Source organism: Tachypleus tridentatus, chromosome 13 (assembly GCF_004210375.1).
Source record: "Tachypleus tridentatus isolate NWPU-2018 chromosome 13, ASM421037v1, whole genome shotgun sequence".
NCBI classification, from domain to species: domain Eukaryota; kingdom Metazoa; phylum Arthropoda; class Merostomata; order Xiphosura; family Limulidae; genus Tachypleus; species Tachypleus tridentatus.
In genome coordinates this window covers 78,162,823-78,184,659 of record NC_134837.1, presented here as the reverse complement: position 1 = coordinate 78,184,659, position 21,837 = coordinate 78,162,823, and the positions used below count along the sequence as shown (strand labels likewise).

At 37.9% G+C, this 21,837-nt stretch overlaps 1 protein-coding gene across 5 annotated transcripts in view; it reads right to left on the bottom strand.

Annotated features, from left to right (window-relative positions):
• The window catches only part of BORCS5 (BLOC-1 related complex subunit 5), a 33,052-nt gene extending 12,203 nt beyond the window's left edge, over positions 1–20,849 (bottom strand). The window contains exons 1-3 of one of the 5 annotated variants that reach the window (XM_076477947.1): positions 20,724–20,849; positions 17,537–17,704; positions 3,485–3,675 (exon numbers count right to left, since the gene is read on the bottom strand). In XM_076477947.1, the coding sequence (XP_076334062.1) occupies positions 3,485–3,675; positions 17,537–17,696 (351 nt within the window). In that variant the 5' untranslated portion in view covers positions 17,697–17,704; positions 20,724–20,849. Of the gene's footprint in view, positions 1–3,484; positions 3,676–17,536; positions 17,705–20,253; positions 20,495–20,723 lie in introns of those variants that run through there. The other 4 variants (XM_076477946.1, XM_076477944.1, XM_076477945.1 and 1 more) reach the window with 4 other exon arrangements.
• Between the last annotated feature and the right edge of the window lie 988 nt (positions 20,850–21,837).

Here is a 21,837-nt window from a genome sequence, read left to right as displayed (position 1 = left end):
AAAGAAATGTGTAGCAAAGTGGGACAATAAGAATTAAAACCATGTGTGAGAGACCACTTACAATAACTGAACCATTCCATTGTTAAATGTCCAAGACAAATACTGAATGAACTGTGTTAATGAAGATGACACCTGAGAGGTCAATCCCTGATGTCATACAATGGACCTTATAAACTAAAAATGTCAAGGCAGAGAATGGTGATCACCAAATGAAGAATGTTCAACTAAAGCTGATGTAAGAGGAATGGTCAAAGATGAAGCTGAAGAGATTGGCACTCCTGAAGATAATGGAGTGAAAAACCAAGGGTAGCCCAGCCAATATGGTGTTATCAGAATAACTTGACAGAATGAGGGGCAAATCAGTGCAAGAACCTTGGATAACAGATGAATTAGAAGAAATATGTAAAGATGAAGACCCTGGCTGAGGGTATCTATGCTCAAAGCCAGAGAGTGAGGGATTGGAGGCTAGAAGGATGGAAGCTGGACATTCCAGTGAATGGTGAAAGCAGTGATCTGATGTATCCTGGACAAAAACAGATCCAACAAAGACTTCTTGAGGAAACATCCATTCTTTGGGAAGAACTCTGTTGGGATGAGATAACTGATTGGCCACTAAATTAATAAAAGCTGGAGCAAGGAGAAAAATTATAATGATTGTGGGCCCAATTAAGAAGATCCAATGTCTGAAAAAAGAAAAGAAAAAAGAGAGACCTGGAGTGAATGCCCTCTTGCTTGGAAATGTAGGAGACCATACTGGAATTGTATGAGTGAAGCTTTACCACTTTTTCTCACAACAATTCAAATGCCTGAGTCATAACTCTCTGAAGTGCTAGAAGCTAGTTTTAAAAGACGGATGCAGAGAGATTCCTCTTCTGTCCAGATGTATTTGAATTCCATATCCCCATATACTAAGTACCTCATTATGGAAAAAAACATCAATGAAAAGGTATATCTGGAAGTAGAGGCATGAGAGGAACACCTATTGTGATTTTAGGGATGTACATATCTTTAAACAGAGAGAACTGCATATGCTGGTCTACAGGTGTGGAAGAAAAGGCTGGAGCCCAAAAAAGGATGTGAAATGAAAAAAATACCCTATATGAATGAATTATTATGTGAGAGTAAGAATAGACCTTCTCCAGTTTGATGAGAAACACAGCTCTTGCAGTTATGAATAAAAGAGCTCAAGTGTGAACTCTGTCAATTGGTGGGAAGGAGAGAGAAGAAGCTAGTCATCCATAATGGTGAAAGTGAATGTGACATAAAAGGACCTGGCAAAAGACATATGGGGTAGAATGGTAAAACGTGAAACTGAAAAACATATCTCTCATGCACAATGAGAATAATTACATGAAAATTCTGTAAAAGGAATATAAAGATAGGCATTGGCAACATTGAACAATATGCTAACAGAGGGAAAAAAACAACCTCATAATAAACCAAGGAGGCAGGAGGAAATGACTGAGAAGTAAAAAGGTTGATGAAAGATTGCTAATTGCCCATCTCTTTTAGTATTACAAATAAACAGGGATAAAAACCCTCAAGACAGGAATTCACATACTTGATGGCTTCTTTGTACACAAGAGCTTTGATGGTTTGCATTGAATGACTGAATAGATGATTCTTGGGAAGAGGAAAGACAACCTATATGAGAGCCAATGGAGGAGGAGACATGAAACAAAGAACCAATTGTCTCATAATGATCTAAATGACCCACTGATCAATGCAAAAGTCTCCCATATGAATCATCTAAGTCAATCCCCTACAAGACCACACTCTATAGGGTTGTCACTGATGCCATTGTTGGTGTTCCACATGACAGCAAGATATTTGTTGATAAGAGTGGAATCTTCCCTTTTGATGGAATGTGGAGCTGAAGTAGATGGTCTGGAAATCTAAACAGGAGATACAGGAAATTGTGTAGCAGAAAACTGGGAAAGGAGAAAGACCAATATTGATAATATAAGAGATAAAACAGGCCACATCCACCCAAGATTCCATGGAACCTGGAATACCTCCAAAAATCAAATATCTGAAAAAGGAACTTCTCTGAAATATCTAAAGGCCAAAGAAACAAGCTGAATGCCCTTAAGCAAGCCATCTCTCTCAAAAAGATCCTAATGATAAACTAACCAAGAGACCAAAAAGAGAGCAGATGCTGATAACCTTACTAAAATAGCAGTCAACAAATGACTAAGGTTCTCTGCAAATTGAACAGGATACTTGTGATAGGTCTCTGACAAAAGTTGCAAAGAAAAATAAAAAAATGCAAAACTGTTGTAATGGACAAACAAATCTCGGAAAACTGAGTCAGGTTAAAACAAATAGTGGCATCAGGTACAGAACTCCAAGGAAGGAGAAGAGGATCTAACCTCTGAGAATTCAAATATGGGTCCTCCAAGCAATGGAAAGCTAAGGCACGCTGATCTGATAAACAGTAGCACTCTCTTATTACTGATCAGCAAATCTCTAAACATGTGCATAAATGCTTGGCAAAGGTGGAAAGACTAGGTAATTAGCCTAATGACTTCCTCCAACAAAGTAGATGAACATTTGTATACCACAGTAGAAATGCTCAAGAAATTACAAACTTAATGTTTTAGTTGCAAAAACAGTGTAGGAGATAAGGTGTCCGTCTGAAGCTCATGATTAATTTTATCAGCAAACAAATGATCTAGAAAATAGTTCAACGTCTCACTAGCCCATCCTGGATTACCCACAAGCTAAGCCTCTGAATCAACAGAAAAATAAAAAACATCAGACCTTATGAAAGCTACACCTCTCTATACAAGTGGTTGGAAATCCTCTGGCAAATGGGGGCTTCTGCCCAATACCCAGACACACTAAACTCCACAGGTAGGTGAAAAGGAGCACACCATGTCAGAGATGTGAATGTAGGAATACACATCCAAAACATATCAAAATTAGTTTTTTTCCTGTGGAAAATTTGAAAAAATTTGCAAATAAACTCAAAACCCCATAAGATGTGTAAAAAGAAATCATCCAAAGCTTAAGTATAACTAGTTACAACATATAGGGAATAAACCTGCAACAAGGTTAATAAAATACAACCATCATTCTAACATTCCATAATTGAGAAAGGTAAATGGAGAATAAAAAATGGGGAGCTTATATATACAGATTTGGGATAGAGGATGCACTGATGTACGTGGAGAGAATTACAATATTTAATTTGCTTTGGGCAATATAGTGGGGTATAAAAGATGGAGCAAATGAGATAAGATTCATATTAATGTTTAGGTAGGCAGAAAAGAGAAACTTTGATTGCGATAAAGCTAAAGTGTGAGGGGAAGAGGTACATGTATTTTAGAATATTCATTGATAAGCTGTTAACTGCTGAATATTTGGAAACACATAAGTGAGTAACTTATCAAATAGGCTTGAAATTTCATATATATATATTTTTTTTTCTAAAACAAAAATAAAAGATGATCACATACAAAAACTTTCTGTAAAAACACACCTTCAGTTTGTTCAATTCTTCATCAGTATCTATGCTCTTCCCTGGCTTTTGTGCTTCCTTTACAACAACAATTTCATGAGTTGTGGAACCTGCATAAGAATGAGGTCGAGGAGGTTTTGGTGATGGACGAGGTGAAGGTGTTGAAGTTCGAAGTCCATGCCCTTGTATCTTGCTAGGTAATTTTGGAGAGTCTGGAAGTGTAACAACCAAAGGTTTTCAATGCAAAGTATAAATTTCAAGTACTGCTTAAGGAGGATTCTAATTCAACTATTTTTTGAAGGAAGTTGACAATATGTAGATATAAAGTTATAATATGACAGACCATGTGAACCTTTGAAAATGATATCCACATAATCTAACATCATTTATTATTGTTTTCAACAAGACTAGTGCCACACCCTCCCTAATCTAATGCTGCTGCTGTTGTTGTTTGACATTTTACGGCACAAAGCAACTAAGCTATCTGTGCCACACAACTGGTAAAAAAATATAAAATAACAGTGAAAGTATTATAAAGAGTAAAGAGAAGTTAAAACAAAAACTGTGGCCCAATATCAGATAAACACTCAAATAGAATTAAAAAGATCAATGGTACTTAAAAAATTAAAAACATTTGTAAGGTGGACAGGGTCACCATTGCTAATGATGCTGTAAAACACCAAGAGTAGACCCATGGTAAAAACATGTTTAAAATGGTGCCACTGCTCATGGTTGTAACAATGGTACAACAGCAAAATGTGGGATATTGTGATTTGAGTGTCACACATACCACACATTGGTGCATCAGCTCCAGAGAAAAGAAAATGATGACTTAAAAAATTGTGACCAATGCATAAACTCCTTCTAATTTTTACATAAACAAGTTGATCAAAGTCTAACAAAAGGTTTTAACTGGAAAAGCTTGTTATCACGTTGCTCACTCCAAGTTGACAACCAACCAACTGATGTAGAACCAAGCCTTGAATACAGGGCTGTAGTCCATGTATGAAATAGGCACAGCAGTGATAGCACCAGAACAGACAGACTTGGCTGTGATGTCAGCAAGCTCATTCCTGCAAATACCAATGTGGCCTGGTATCCAGAAAAACTGGATAGAAGTAGATGATAAAGAGAAATGAGTCAGTTGGTTTTGAATATCAGCAAGAACAGGGTGAGAACTAATGTGAAGTGATTCCAGGGTCAGCAAAGAGATAAGAAACTCAGTATGAATCCTACAGTTTGTGTACTGCATAGCTTCTATGTGATCCAGGACAAGAGAAATGGCATATAATTTGGCAGTGAACACAAACTGTACAGGGGATCCTGTGTGCAACCACTGAATCACAACAAACCATAGCAGAGTCCACAAATTCACCTGATTTCAAGCCATGCATATAAATGGAAATGGAAGGATGGTTTGAAAGATGTTTTGCAAATAGAAGACAGTATTTTCAATCTGCCTTCTTCAGATGACTAAAAAAAAAGGCCACACTTGGAGATGGTAATAAGCCATGGTGGGATGGGCTGACCCATGGAGACAGCAATGTCATCAAGGGACAGACCCAATTCAGCCAACTGTTCCTGGATATGAAGGCCAAATGGAACAATGGCAGACCATCTATTCTGAAAAAGCATGACTCAATGAGGAAGGAAAATACAACCCCAGGTGGGATGTTGTGGTGAGAAACAAAGTTTTGAAGCATACAGTAAAGACAGTTGCAAACAACAGAGGTGTAGAGGAGGTCCATGAGACAGTGTACAAACTATAGATTGGAGAAGTGTAGAAAACCTCCTTGCAGAGCCAAAGCCCTGGATAGTGAACAGGGTCCAACATCTTCAAGGCTGAGGATCTGGAAGAACCATAGACCAGAAATCCATAGTCCAGTGTGATCGAATGAGGGCATGATAGATCTTGAGCATAGAACATCAATCAGCTTTCCAAGAGGTGAAAGAGAAAAGATGGGGGATGTTCAGTGCCCTTGTACTCTCAATGTGTAGCTGCTTTATGCATGGAATGAAAATCAACTTATGGTCAAATATAAGCCCCAAGAACTTTGCCTCAGGGACCACAGGAAGCACAACTTCACCAAGATGAAGCTTGGGATTGGGGTAAATACCATACTGGTGGTAACAGTACATGCAGATGGGTTTTAGAGAGAAAAGGTAAAACATTTTGCTGTGGTCCACTTCAGTAAATGATTGAGGGCAGTCTGTAGTTGCCACTCAATAAACCTCATGTTCAATGACTGCATCAAGATGTCGAAGTCATCAACATAGTCAGTTTGCTACTGCAGGAGGGAGTTGTCCAGTAATGGCATTAATATTTATAATCAAAACTGTGACACTCAAGTCACAGCCCTGAGAAACTACAAGTTCCTATGGGAAAAAACGGGAAAGTTTTGAACCCACACGAACTTGAAAATATCAGTCCATTAAAAAATGTTTGATAAAAATGGACAAATGGCCATGCAACCCATACGAGTGGAGGTCTTGCAAAATGCCATACCTCCACATAGTATCATAAATTTTTCAAGGTAAAAAATAATAGAAAAAAGATGTCATTTGATAAAGTCAAATCAAGTTGTTCATGATGGAGCACCGTTGTTGAAACCCACACAAGGTGGACTAGAGGAGGTTTGATTTGAGGATTGATTGATTTAGTGTTTTATGGCACAAAGCAGCGAGGTTATCTGCACCAGACATTCGGTAAAAATGTAAAAAAAAAAAAATAAATGTAGTAATAGACATAAATGGAAATGAAGGTAAAACAAAAAAGTATAAAACCAATGTTGACACCTAGTCTACAATGTTAAGATAGAAGGCAGAGTAGAAGAAGTTGTAAGGTATTTACTCTAGCAAAAAGGTAATGATCATAACCAGCCAGGACTACTAACAGGTAAGTTCAAGAACCACCGTCAGTCACCTGAAATTGGTCTTTCCAGTCCTGGTTCTGGGTTATGTGTCATAGCAACCAGTATATCAAAATGTAAAAGAATAGAAGTTTTAAAAGATACATAGCAAAATTGTAACAATGAGTAGCCAAATGTCCAGTAAAAAAATAAAGTCAAGTAAATGGAGTAAAATTTGTAAAAGTAAATGAAGGTAAAAACAAAACAGCAATTAAAACAGAAAATGGTGTAAAAACCAATGGTGACATCCAGTCTTCAAAGTTGTAAAATATTTACTCTAGCAAAATGGTAATGATCATAACCTGCCAGGAAGACTAACAGGTAAGTTCAAGAACCACCGTCAATCACCTGAGGTTGGCCTTTCCAGTCCTGGTGTCGAGTTATTTAATGTTCTGGCCATTGTCCAATGTCAAATTGAACGAGAGATATTAAAACTGTAAAAAAGGAACCACAATTAAAAGGTGTAATGAATAAATATGCAACACTTAAATGAGATTAAAAGGTTAATGGCCATTAAAATTTAAAACATTATCAAAGTGGACAGAGTCACCATCACCAATAACTCTGTCCAATGTTACAGACTGACCCTGGGAAAAAAATGTTTGAAATATTGCCGTCGTTGAGAATTGTAACGATGGCAAGAAAGTAAAATGTGGCTGATAGTGATTTGAGTGTTACACAAACTACACATTGGTGCATCAGTTCCAGATAAAAGAAAATGATGAGTTTAAAAACTTTGACCAATGCGTAGTCTAGTTAGAACAACTTCCTCCTTCCGAACTTTACGGAAGCTAGATGGCCAAAGTCTAATTTTGGGTTTGATTTGAAAACGTTTGTTGTCACGTTGCTCACTCCAAGTGGACTGCCAGCTGGCATGGAGCTGAGCCTTGAAGACAACACCATAGTCCATGTACGGAATAGGCATAGGAGTGATGGTGCTGAAGCAGACATATTTAGCTGCCATGTTTGCAAGCTCGTTCCCGCGAATACCAACATGGCCTGGTATCCAGAAAAACTGGATTGAAGTAGCTGCTAATGAGAAATGGGCCAGTCATTTTCGAATATCAGCAAGAATAGGATGTGAGCTAATGTGTAGTGATTCCAAGGCAAGTATAGAACTAAGTGAATCAGTATAAATAGTGCAGTTGGAGTACTGCTCAGCTGCAATATGATCCAGGGCAAGAGATATGGCATACAGTTCAGCAGTGAACACAGAAGCTGTAGAAGGGATTCTGCGCGCAACTACTGACCCATAGCAGAGCCCACTGAATTACCTGATTTGGAACCATCTGTATAAATGGGAAATGAATGATCGTTTGAAAGATATTCATTGAATAAAATATGGTACTTCCAATCTGGAGTATCTGCCTTTTTTAGGTGACTGAAAGAAAGGTCACATTTGGGGGCTGTAATAAGCCATGGTGGGATGGGCCAACCTGTGGAATCTGCAATGTTATCCAAGGACAGACCCAATTCATCCAATTGCCTGGATCACGAAGGCCAAACGAAACAATGACAGATCGTCTGTTTTGAAAAAGTACTGCCCACCGAGGAAGGAAAACACATTTCCAGGTGGGATGCTTTGGTAAGGAATAAAGTTTCGAAGTATATTGTAAAGATAGTTGCAAACGGCGAAGGTGTAGAGAAGGTTCATGAGATTCAATGTATATACTTTGAACTGGAGAGGTATGGAAAGCCCCAGTGCAGAGTCGAAGTCCTTGGTGATGAATGGGGTCTAGCATCTTTAAGGCCGAGGGTCTGGCAGAGCCATAGACCATTGATCCATAAACGAGTTTCGATCTAATAAGAGCACGATATACCTCTAACATTGAACAGCAATCTGCCCCCCAACTGGTAGAAGAGAGAACACGGAGGATGTTCAGTGCTCTTGTGCATTTGACCTGAAGCTGCTTTAAGTGTGATATAAAGGTCAGTTTATGATCAAAGATAAGGCCCAAGAACTTGGTCTCCGGGACCACTGGCAGCAAAACTTCACCGATATGAAGTTCAGGATCAGGGTGAATACCCCGTCGACGGCAAAAGTGCATGCATACAGTTTTAGGAGAGAGAGAAATTAAAGCCGTTCGCCAGAGTCCACTTCCGTACACAATTGAGGGCGGTTTGTAGTTGCCGCTCAATATATCTCATGTTTGACGACTGACATGAGATGTAAAAGTCGTCGACATACAGCCCATTCGCAACAGTGAGAGGGAGTTGTTCAGTGATGGCATTTATCTTTATACTGAAGAGTGTAACACTCAATACACAGCCTTGAGGGACTCCAAATTCCTGTACAAAAGAACGGGAAAGTGTCGAACCCACACAAACTTGGAATCTCCTGTCCATTAAAAAATTTTTAATAAACATGGGTAGATGGCCACGTAACCCATATGTATGGAGGTCTCACAAAACACCATACCTCCATGTTGTGTCGTAAGCCTCCTCTATGTCAAAGAATATTGATACAAGATGTTGGCGGTTGAGAAAGGCTTCTCTGATAGATGTTTCAAGACGAATTAGATGGTCTGTGGTGGAGTGCTGTCGACATCAGGAAAAACATTCTCCTGCCAGATCCGGTTGAAAACAATCAGAAGGACATAGAGAATGCAGCATGTCATAATGAATATCATCAGGTCCAACAGACGTACTGGCAGACCGATGAAGGGCCATTTTTAGTTCCACCAGGGTAAAGGGACAATTATAGTCAAAGAAACAGTCAGTTCGAAAGGAAAGAGGTGATCGCTCTGCCTGAGTCTTGATGGCCAGGAAGGTGGAGGAACAAGCAGAAGTGCTAGATACCCGGCAAAAGCTTTCACCTAGAGTGTTTGAGATGTTCCGAACATCAGTCACCTCCTGACCATCAGAGAGTAAGATCGAGAAGGGGACAGAATTGTAGTGTCCATTAACCTTTCGAATCCTGTCCCATATGATCTTGGAACTGGTGGCAGAAAATATGCTGGTTGTGAACTTAATCCAAGATTCCTTCTGGCTTTGACATCTTACCCACCTAGCATGTGCACGGACCCATTGGAAAGCAACCCGGTTTGAAAGTGTGGGATATCTATGAAAAGTATCCCAGGCCCGCTTTTGAGCGTTCCGTGCTAAGTGGCAAGCAGGATTCCACCACGGACGAGGATATCGTGGAAAACGTGTCGAGGTTTTAGGAATACATTGAGCAGCTGCTTGTATAATACAGTCAGTTACCGCTGCTACACAGTCATCTATTGATGGCTGATTTACAATGGCAGGATCAAGTTCTGCAAGAGCAGTGAAAGTGGACCAGTCTGCCTGATCCAGCTTCCACCGGGGCATGCGGGTAGGGTGGCATCAACCACGGCCAGTCTCTCTCAAAAGGATCGGAAAATGATCACTGCCTAGTCGATTACTGTCAACCCTTCATGAAAAATGGGAGAATAATGAAGGGGAGCAAACTGAGAGATCAATAGCAGTAAAGGACTGACTAGGTGCATGAAAGTAAGTGGAAGAACCAGTATTGAAAAGAGAAAGATTGTGATCAGAGAGCATCCGCTCTACAGATCGGCCCCTCCCATCAATAATAGCACTTCCCCAGAGGGGATGATGTCCATTAAAATCCCCTAGGATTAGAAATGGAGATGGCAATTGTTCAACGAGAGCATCAAGATCTGATTGATCATATGTCTCTCCAGGGGACAGATACAGAGAACAAACAGTGATGGTATGACCCAAGGAAACACGGATGGCTACAGCCTCCAAGGGTGTGTTGAGTGACAAAGACAGGGTGGGCACGTGTTGATCAACCAACAGTGCCACCCATCCATGTACTCGACCATCACACAACTTGTCATTTCTGTACAGAGAAAACTGCCGAATGGAGACAGTATCAGCAGTTTTGAGAAATGTTTCTTGAAAAGAAAAACAAATAGGATGGTAGGAAGCAATCAGCGTTTTGATATCATCAAGATTAGAACGTAAACCTCGACAGTTCCATTGTATCAAGGTGGCCATTTTTAAGAACGGGTAGGTGAAGTGGCTGGAGAACCCTTCGGTTTACGTCCACGTCTTTTTTCTTTACTGTCTTTAGTCGGAGGAGGTCTATCAACCTCCATGGATCCTGCTCTGGGTCGGGTGGGCAGGTTTTTGTTATTGGAAGGGGAATCCAGTGACTGAGGATGCGAACGAATAATTGTTTTGTCTCTTGTGGTGGGAGAAAAAGATGTATCAGAAGAAATGCCTGTATTTGAAACTGAAGGACGTGGATCTTGAGGTTTGTTGGAAGGTATGGGAGGTACAGAGATGGGTGTGGAAGTCGATTCATCAACCTTTTTAACCACGGAGGTCAAAAAGCTTTTCATTTGTTTTGAAAACGATTCTCTTGGAGGCACAGAGAGATCTGTCTGCACTCCCACTGTAGTAGTGGAATGAAGTGCAGCAGCATATGTCCGAGTTGTGGACAGCAATTTCCGAGCCTCAGGATAACTAATGTTATGTGTCGTTTCCAAACACTGCACATCTTTTTCCTCCAACCATTTTGGGCAAGAATGAAAGTAAGAGGGGTGAGGACCATTGCAGTTTACGCAATGTGGGTTCATTTCACAGTCATAGGCATCGTGGTCCTTGCCTCCACAATGAACACATGTCAGGGAACCACGACAAGATGTCTTTGAGTGGCCGAATCTCTGACATTGGAAACATCGAAGAGGGTTTGGTATGTATGGCCAAACCCTACAAATGAGATAACCTGCCTTGATGGTGGCAGGTGCACGTGGTGAAGTAAATGTTAAAATGAGGGTATTTGTTGGCAGTGTAACTCCATCTTTGCGAGTGGAGATGCACCTCACTGCAGAAACTCTTTGAGTGAGAGACCAGCGAGAATCTCTGACTCCGGGAACGTTCTTCAAATCCCTTTCAACAATAACTCCTCGTGAAAAATTCAAGGTAGTATGGGGTGTAACCTCAATAGGTATATCCCCAATTGCCTTTGAATTCAAGAGGAGTTCACTGTGTTGGGATGTGGATGTTTCAACCAATATGTCACCAGATCGAAGTTTCTTTACTGACTTTGGAGAGCCAGCAAGTCCCTCTAGTCCCTTTTGAATAAAAAAAGGGGACATTTGCCCTAAAGGTTTTTCCGAAAGAGAATGTAACATAAGAAAATGAGGTACGTGTGTTACTGATGTTGAAGATTGCTGTTCTGAGTATTCAAGACGTGGTCGCTTATCCATTGTCTGTTTTTTACAATTTTATTTAAATTTTTTAGAGGATCCATAGGAAAAAGAAAAAATTTCGGTACCCACTGACCCCACCCACCATGGAGCCCTACAAGGGGACACACTACAAAGTCACACAAGGACAATGCAGCAACGCCAGGGTTTCGTGAGCATTATACCCAAACACCAGCATCAGGCACAATGTCCACAACACCCCGTTGAGAACTTCCAACACTGGTACTTGGTTGACTCTAGCCCAAGTGGACCAGCTGATTGACCCAAAGGCTGCCCATCTACAGGAATTCGAGGCCAAAGTGGTGTGTTAGGGTTGGACCCCTCAACCACCAGGATCCTCTCCTCCCCTTCACGGGTCGCCATGCATGGCAAACACGTGGGTGGATGTTTAGATCCCAAAGAAGGTAACCAGATAGAACAGAACCTTCCCTGGGAGGTCCCCTCACCACGTACAGGAATCCACACCGAGGGGTTGATTTGAGGAACCAAACAAAACAAGCATTAACCATCCTCTCTAAGATCTTGCAGAGACAGCTCATGAGAGAAACTTAACAGTAGTCTGAAGAAATCTTAGGGTCCTTCCTGGGCTTGGAAAAAGGGTGGACAACAACACAGTGCCAAGTATCAGGAAAAGCATTCTCCTACCAGATCTGGTTACAAACAACCACAAGAGTAGCAAGAGAGGCAGGAGAAAGATAGCACAGCATCTCATTGTGAATATCATCAGGTTCAACTGATATACTGTCAGACCAATGAAAAACAAGCTTGAGTTCCATCATTGTAAAGGGGTGATTATAGTCCTGAAGAAGATCAGCCGGAAAGAAAAGAGGTGATCACTCTGCCCAAGTCTTGGTGGCTAAGAAGATGGGAAATGAAGCAGAATTGTTAAATGCATGAGAAAAGCTTTCGTTGAGAATAATGGAGATGGTCTGGACATCAGCAATTTCCTGGTCATCAGAAAGCAAGACTGTCCTTCCGAATCTTGTCCTATATGACTTTGGGACTGGTGGTAAAAATGATACAAGTTGTGTACCTAATCCAAGATTCCTTCTGTTTTGGTGCCTGACCTGTCAAGCCCATGCACAGGCCTGTTGTAAAGCATTGCAGGTTAAAAGTGTGGGATACCTTTGAAAGGTATCTCAAGCCCATTTTTGAGCCTCCAGTTCCAGATGGCAGGCAGGATTGTACCATAGATGAGAATACCGTGGAAAATGGGTCAAGGTTTTAGGAATATACTGAGCAGCTTCCTGGACAATATAGTCAGTCACTGCTGCCATGCAGTCATTTATTGATAGCTTACAGATGACAGCAGGATCAATTTCTGAGAAATCAGTGAAAGAGGGCCAGTTTACGTGGTGCATCTTCCCTCAAGACACACGGGTAAGTTGGCATCGACAATAGCCAGTCTCTTTCAAAATGATAAGAAAATTATCATACCCCTGTGGGTTACTGTCAACCCTATAAGAAAAGTAAAGAGGAGATGATAGAGAGATTGATAGCAGTAAAAGACTATTTGCATGAAAATAAATATAAAAACCGGTACTGAAAAGAGAAAGGTTGTGATCTGAGAGCATATGCTCTATGAAACGACCCCTTTCATCAATATTATCACACCTCTGAGGGTATTATGTTGATTAAAATCCCCCAAGATTAAAATGGGAGACATTAATTGTTCAATGAGGTTATCAAGGTCTGACTGGATATAGGTAGAGAAAACAAATAGTGATGGTACGACCCAAGGATACACAGATGGCTATACCCTCCAAGGGTGTATCGAGTGGAAAAGATAGGGCAATCACATGCTGATTGACCAGTAGTGCCATCCCTTCATGTAATCATCAGTCACACAACCTGTAATTTCTGTACAAAGAAAACTGCCAAAAGGTGACTGCATCAGCAGGTTTAATTCAGAAACATTTCCTGTAAGGAGAAACATACAGGATGATAAGAATCAATCAAATCCTTAATTTTATCTATATATGAATGAAAACCCTGACAATTTCACCATATCAAAGTGGCCATTTTTATTTATGTGGAGAAGAATGGAGTGGGAAGCCCTTCTGTTTTCAACCATTTTTTTTTTAATGGATGGAGGTCTATTGATCTATATCAATCCTGCACTGGGTCGAGTAGGCAGGTCTCTCTTTGTGGAAGAAAGTTTCAGCAAATGAGGACATAAACGAATAATTGTTGTGCATTTCAGGGCCAAAGAAGATGGATCCAAGGAAATGCCCGAACCCCAATCCAATGGAAGTGGACCCAGGCAGATATTAGAAAGAGTGGCAGGGACAGGGATAGGAACAGATGTAGACTCATCAATTCCTTTAACCATGGAGGGCAAAAGATTCTACAGATGTTTTGTAAATAAATCTGCTAGAGGTACAAAGAGATCTCTCTGCATTTCCACTGTGGCAATGGAATGGCATGCATCAGCATATTTCCGAGATAGAGTGGGAAACAATAATGTTTAGGTAGGAGATATTGTTCCTAGTCTTCAAGCATTGTACCTCTTTCTCCTCCACCCATTTAGGGCAAGAACTAAAATAAGAGGGGTAGGAACCATTATAGTTGATATAGTATGATTCCAGTTCACACTCATAGGCCTTGTGGTCCTTGCCACCACAACAAGCACATGTTAAAAAACCACAACATGATTTCTTCAAGTGACTGAACCTCTGACACTGGAAACACTCGAGAGGGTTAAGAATGTATGACCATGCCTTATTGTTCAGACGCCTTGGTTGTGGTAGGCAGACATGGTGATGTAAACATCAAAATCAAAACATCAGTAGACACAATAATTTCATCTTTGCAAGTGGAGATTTGGCACACCCCACGAAATGCCTTGGCTGGAAAAAACAAGTGAGGATCTTCAACTCAGGAATGTTCTTCAAGTCACTCTCAACAATAACTCCTCTTGAGGAATTCAGGGTAACACAGAGAGTAACCTAGATGAGTATATTCCCAATGCTCTTTTCACTCAGGAGGAGTTTGGTGTGTTGTGGAGAAGATGTTTTCATCAAGATGTCTCCTAAGCACAGCTTCCTTACTGACTTGAGAGAACCAGCAAGTCCTTCCAATCCATTTTGAATGAAAAAAGGGGACATCTGCCCTAAAGATTCCTCAAACAATGAATGCAGGATGAGAAATTGAGGTGTTAAGTCCAACTTTGATGGTGACTGTATAACAGAGTCATCCACAAGTGGTTGTTCTCCCAAAAGCCACAGTTCCCAAAAGCAAAAGCACCTTATGAGCAGGATATAAGAGATATGTACAAACCTAGGTGATAAGAAATTAATTACACTTTTCATAAACAAAGTACAGAAAACTCAGCCCAATTTGGGATGGGAGTGGAAGAACATGCCCAAGTGTACCAAATATAAGGTAGAAACAAACTGAAAGGCTTGACAAGCCATCCCTGCTGAGAAACCTTCTGTAGAAGATTGCAGATATGAAAAAGGAATCTTCTTGATAAGGGGTGAGAAAAAGCAATGATTTACATAATAATGGAACTCAAATCTGGAACAAGATAGGCAAATGCCCCATGACTTGAATAAAGACACATGTAGCAGGTTTGAGGTTAAAAGGTGGAGCACAGAATGAAAGTCCTGATCCTAAAGGAGAAAAGAAAAAAATATCTGTTGGATGGGTAAATTGGAATGTGCAAAAGGTGTCCAGAATATCAACCTTGAATGTCCACAGTCCAGGAGAAAAGAATAACTGAAGAGGAAAGCAATCTTCCGTACCTAGAGATGAAAAGAAACCAGTTGAGAAATGAATGGTTGATAACCAGGCATCAGACTCTAGCTTTCTTGGAAACCACAAAAAAGTGAGAGAAACAACCAGATGTAGGGGTCAATACCCCTCAGTGACATTCTTAGTCAAGATACTGGAGATAAAGGGAAACAAAAAAGAAGTGAAGGAAAAGGGAAGGAGATGGAGAGACATGAAGAGATAGGCTTTGAATGAGAATCCATTTATCAGACTAAACACTGTTGAAGAGAGAGAGAGAGAGATATGCAGTGCCCAAAAAGGCAATAACTAATAAGAAAAGTTATGACCTTTACATTGGGAAAGGAAAGGATGGAAAGGAGAAGGAGGCTGAAAAAGGGAAACATGAATTCAGCAAGTCAAGGGACAAGAACAGAATGATGAAACTGAGAAGGACAAGAAACTATAGTAAACAATAAGGGCTAATGCCATATTGCCCTAAGTTTAGTTTCCAATGGGTCAGTAACACCACCAAAAACCTCAGCACAAAGAAATGGAACCTAATAAAGATAACATAAAACAAGTATTAGAGAAGTATACATTAACTAGGAATATGATGAATTGCCTTAGACAAAAGGTGAAGTGATAAGAGATAATGCAAGAGGATGGTAAGAAAGAGATGAAGATGTGGAAATTGGGCACTTGAAAGGGACATAAAAGTTTAGGAGTGCCCCCTCAATAACAGATAAAAGACTGGGAATCAAGGTACTGAAAAAGAAATGGCTGTAGGCCAGTACAGCAGTCAAGCAGAGAAGAGGACAAGGTACATTAGTGCAAGAGTGGAGATGTTTGAGAAAAAATGTCTACATAGACCCTAATGTTAGGTAAAGGTAGGAAGACAAAGTAGTCTTGACTATGGGTTTTGCATAGTACAGCACATGTGAAATCAAAAGATAAAAGAGAAAGAAAGTATCTTCAAAACACATTTAAAATTGTGAGAATGTTCCATCACAGAGAAAGCTAAGACCAAAGCTAACCCAATATGGGAAGACTGCCTTTCAAAATCATTATCACGTTCAAGAAGGGAGAAGGAATATCAGCTGAACAGATGAGAGGAGGAAACCAGTATGTATGAAAGAACCCGTGAAATGTTGAACAATGGGCATTACATCTTCCACAAAAAATGACCTCAAAAAAGCCACATTAAACTAGTTCTCATGTTGGGAACATCACTATCACAAGACAAGAAAGTTACCATCACTTCAGGATTCACAATACATAAAAATTATTTTTTACTTTAGGTAGAAAAGAAATCAATGAAACTTTCACAAACATCATGTTAATGATTAATAATTATCAAATCATGCCCATTATGCATAATGCTGACAAAAAGTATGAAGTTATTTTGAGTGCAAGTGCTTAATGGGAATTATTGTGCAAGGAGGTTGTGTCACCCTTCTACTGGTGGAGGGCTATAACCATTTGACAATGTCACTATACACTAGCACAGTTTATTTCAAATATAAGCTTTATGTGAGAGTTAGCTCAAGACTCATGGCATGTAAGTTTCATGCACAAACATGAAAGACCAAACTATTCTGTGTGTGGAGTTGATACATTATCTCAAAGTATGAGATTTATTGTATTTTTAAACATTACATTCCTTAGTACTTAATAATACAACGAGCCTAATATAAATGTCTTTTGACAAACATAACTGATTATAATCATATTTCAGTACTTGTGGAAAAGGTCTCATGTAATGACCATTGTTTTTCTAATAAATGGCTTACATAAATGGAATTCTTATCACTGTAATTGTGTTATATTTCAGTAGGCCTGATAATTTCTGCTAATTAATGAAAAATGTCTATTAACAATGAATGTGACTGAAATACCATTAAACACCATTCTTCTAGAGAAAAAAACAAACTCTGAGGGACTCAAAAAAGAATGTAGTGTTTGAAATTAAACATAAAAGTTTTGTCTTGTTACATATATTATAATAATTTGTTACCCCAAGACAAAGGTGTTTCAATGCAAAAAAAAGCTAAGTATACATTATTATTATTTTTTATTCTGATGTGAATTAAAAATAACTCAAGTGTTAAAATTAAATCTAATTATTAGATGTTTAAAAACCTAAGAAATAATTCTAAGCAGTCAATTCTCACCTATAATTTAAAAACAAGTTATTTCATTACTAATACACAAAAGCTTTTACATAAATAATAAAAATTAAATTTCACCTCCTATTGGCCGATTAACTGCATAAGAAATATAAGGAATATCTGAATCGGAGCTTATTGAAGGGCGTGGTGAAGAACTTCGCCCTGCCTGTCCAGTAGATACACCAGCTCGTGACTTGTGAGTTCTGGACCTTGAATGACTACTCTGTTCAGATCCCATTTTCAAGCCTGAAAAAAATATTGTTAAACCATTCTTTTAGTTTAAGATATGGAAGAAAAAAGATAAATGTCACAATTTTGCAGGATTATATACAAACAAAATAAAACTAAGTCTTTTCTTCTGTTTTATCTGTCTTCATATATCTGTAGTTCATTTCCCATTATTTTAATATGTTCACTTTATTGTATGGTCTTGTATGATGATTGGATGTTGCTGGTTGTGAAGAGGATGCTACTGCTGTACAAAAGGATTCGTATCATTTAGTGAGTTGGGCAAATAAGTTGCATACAAGATTTAAATAATAATAAATGCAAGATAATTCATGCAGATTATCATGATTTGAATGGGAATAGCCTTAAGTGTCATGAAAGGAACGAATTGTGATGTTATGGTTGATTAGTTCCATGTGCCATCCAAGTAATGTGTTGTTGCTGGTGGTAGGGCAAATATGATTTTAGGTTGTACCTACATAAATACTGAATACAAGTTTTAAAATGTTATAATTTCCTTATACAGGTCACAAGTTAAGTCACATTTGGAATACTGTGTTCAGTCTTGGGCTACTTATCTTAGGAAAGATATCAAATATATGAAAAGGATTCAGAGAATAGTTATTAAAATGGTGCCTGGGATGGAAGAGTTATCACATGAGGAGATGTTGAAACCTCTTAGTGTTTTCCCTTAAAAGCAAACTGAGTTGAGAGGGGTTTGATTGAGGCATTTAAGATTGTAAAGTAAATTTATAGTGTTGATGCATCATATTTTTTCATAGTAAATAGTGAGAATAGAAAGACTAGGGGACACAAGTATAAATTTTGGCAAATTAGGAGTCATCTTCAGCCAAGGCAGTTTCAATTTTCTATGAGAGTGGTTGGCCTTTGTAAAAGGTTGCTTTTGTATTTTATGTAAGTAGTAAATTTAATTGAGTTTAAGAGAAAGATTGATAATGATATGAATGATACAGGCCAGTTTTAGGAGCTTTAATTTTGTTTATCTGATGGGAAAGCAAAGAGAGACCAACAGGTCCTTTTTTCCTAAACATTATGTTGTACATTATATAATATATAAACAATATCAGTAATAGTAAACAAAAATTAAAAATTAGTAAATAATTTGTAGTTATATTTTGGTTATCATATAAGCTACTAACCAATGAAAACAGCCAATATTTGATTACCACAAACCTTGCCATAAATACTGTTACTGTTAAATTTCATAATAGGGTGAAAAGAGGTCTTAAGATTATTAAAACTTATTGCTTACTCTTTGACCATTGCCACACACACACAAAAAACACTCTATAGTGTTAATTTAAGTAGAGTCAATACAACTGCTAGAGACGTACATTCATTGTCACCATGCTTTCTGTCAACAATGCTATGGCCATTCACATAAATAGTTCTTCAGCTAGCTATACCAATTAGTAGCTTTCATATTACTTATGCACATTAATGAGAATATGAAAATATTCATCAATACATGAAATTACACATACCTGATTAGTGCTTAAGTACTGTTTACCAAAATATATTTTGTTTCTTTCTAAAGAGTGATACAATGGTCTTATGTTATCATAAGAGGATTTTATATGGCATAATTTTATGAAAAATATAAACACCTAGTCATAATTATTATCAATTTGAGTCTTATTTATTTTTTAAAGCTTAGTTTGTCACACATAATTACCCTTTACATAAGCTTAATCAAAAAATTTACTCAACTGCTAGAACTGCTGTAACTTTTCTAATTAACATAAAACCAAAATTTAAAGTCACATACACCACTGACTTTGAGATTTTATAAAATCAGAAAGTTTCAATTTATAATTAAAAGTTCACAAAAAGCATGATAAAAGATAGTTATTTTAGAGTTACATTTAGTAATAATATGCTTTCTATATACCCAACATTAACATTTTAATGGTTATTAAATAAAAAATTTAAAATCATATACAATCTGGTTAGTTTGTCAAGTATAGCTAAAAGTGTAATATAAATGAGTGAATAAGAATTTGAAATACAGTGAAATCTAAAATAAAATAAATAGAACTAAGACAAATAAACCTGGCAAGTTTCAATTCTACAGCCTAATGTCCCAAGCAATGTTATCCAACTACTACAAAACATACCAAATATTAACTGTAATTTTGGAGCAATTACAGAGTTCCTGTACCACTTAAGAGTTGTCATTATGCTTAGACAAAATTTCATAATTTAAATTATGGAATAGGGGCTCCACCACATATCATATCCCCGATAATAGTCATATAACATATTACATGACTGAACAATATTGATAAAAATAATACCAGTGTTCTACAATTATCAAGAATAAGCATTCACAAAAGTTTGCCATGAGCAACACACGGACAGATATAGGCGAGGATGATGCCAGAATTATACAATCAGGCAGTTAATTTACTATAAAAACACTGAGTGATTTGACAAACGACTATGCTTGTGACATACCAATTCATTTACTCTGTTTTTGTATTAGTTTTAGCATATTAGCTAGTAATATTAATATTTAAATTAAGCATAAAGTATGAGACTTATACCTTAACTTACTTGAACTAAAACTGAACTGGAGGGCATAGTCTTAAACTAAAGCTATTCCAAAATTCAAGGTCTATATATGTTTTAGAATTATATACGTATACCCATTTGTTTACCTAATCTACGGCTCAAAAGTAGTAAAACTTATAAAAGCTGACTAATTGAACTTTTTCGAATCCCCTGACATCGAAATACTTTTAGCGCTCTCTCTTGGTCTTTTTTAATTGGCATATGACTTGTAAATAAAACGTAAAGATTTAAATTGACTTCCAATGAAATTTCATGTATATGTTATTAGTATTAAATACTAAATTTATCACATGGATATATTTTCGCAACATTTTTCAAATACATATATACATTTAATTAGCTACAAACAAAAAATACGTTATTTTATTCAGAATAAAATAAAATAAAAAATATTTAATTCGGGAAATGTTTATTGTTGTTTAATGTAAAGATATACAATAACCTATTTTCACTCAGACCACCTTGAGGAAACGAACTTCGAATTAAGCTTGGTGACTTATCGGACCTGGCACGGCCAGGTGGTTAGGGCGCTGAACTCGTAATCTAAGAATCACGGGTTCAACTCCCCGTCACACCAAACATGCTCGTCCTTTCAGCCGTGGGAACGTTATAATTTTACGGTCAATTCCACTATTCGTTGGTAAAAGAGTAGCCCAAGAGTTGGCAGTTGGTGGTGATGACCAGCTGACTTCCCTTTAGTCTTACACTGCTAAATTAGGGACGGCAGATAGCCCTCGTGTATCTTTATGCGAAATTCCTAAAACAAACAATCTTTTTCGTATTTTAACTATTATAGATCCAAAGGCAGATTGGACTATCAGGACAATTTTCAAGGGGCTGGTTGTTCATGTATTTATTTTTTACTTGCTCGTAAACCACAATGGGCTATCTGTTATCTATTCATCACGGTATCGAAATTTGATTTTTAGCATTATAAGCTAATTATCATTCTGTTGAGCCACAGAGGGCTAGATTGATGATTCATTGAAGAAAAGTAAAAAAAATAAAAAATCCAGTGACCAGTTTTCCGTTACATAAGATAAACCATAGACTAACGAGAAGATAATCACATTACTATATTAAAATTAATTTTGTACAAAGCAGTGTAATTTTATGGTTATACGGGTCTATATTTTAGTAATTTGGTTAATACATGTAATAAACGTTAGATTGTTAACGAAATATTTTGTAAACTGTTTTTTTTATTGTTTAGTTTGTGTTTGTTTGTTGTTAAGCACAAAAATACACAATGGGCCGTACACTGCCCACTACGGCTATCGAAACCCAGTTTCTAGCGTTATAAGTTCGCAGACTTATTGCTGCATACCGCTGGTTTAACTTGTGAATTGTTTGAACAGTACTAGTACATGTTATAGACTAATCAACATTAAACATCCATAAGCTGGTTTGAAAATAGTTTACCCGGGTTGTTTTAATCTCCAGTTAGTCCCTGTATGGACTTTACCAAGATATGTTATTTACCTACACTCAGTCTACTCAAGAGTGTTGACTTAGATTTGAGCTGTGTATCTGTAATATCTGACGAAATTTCTTTA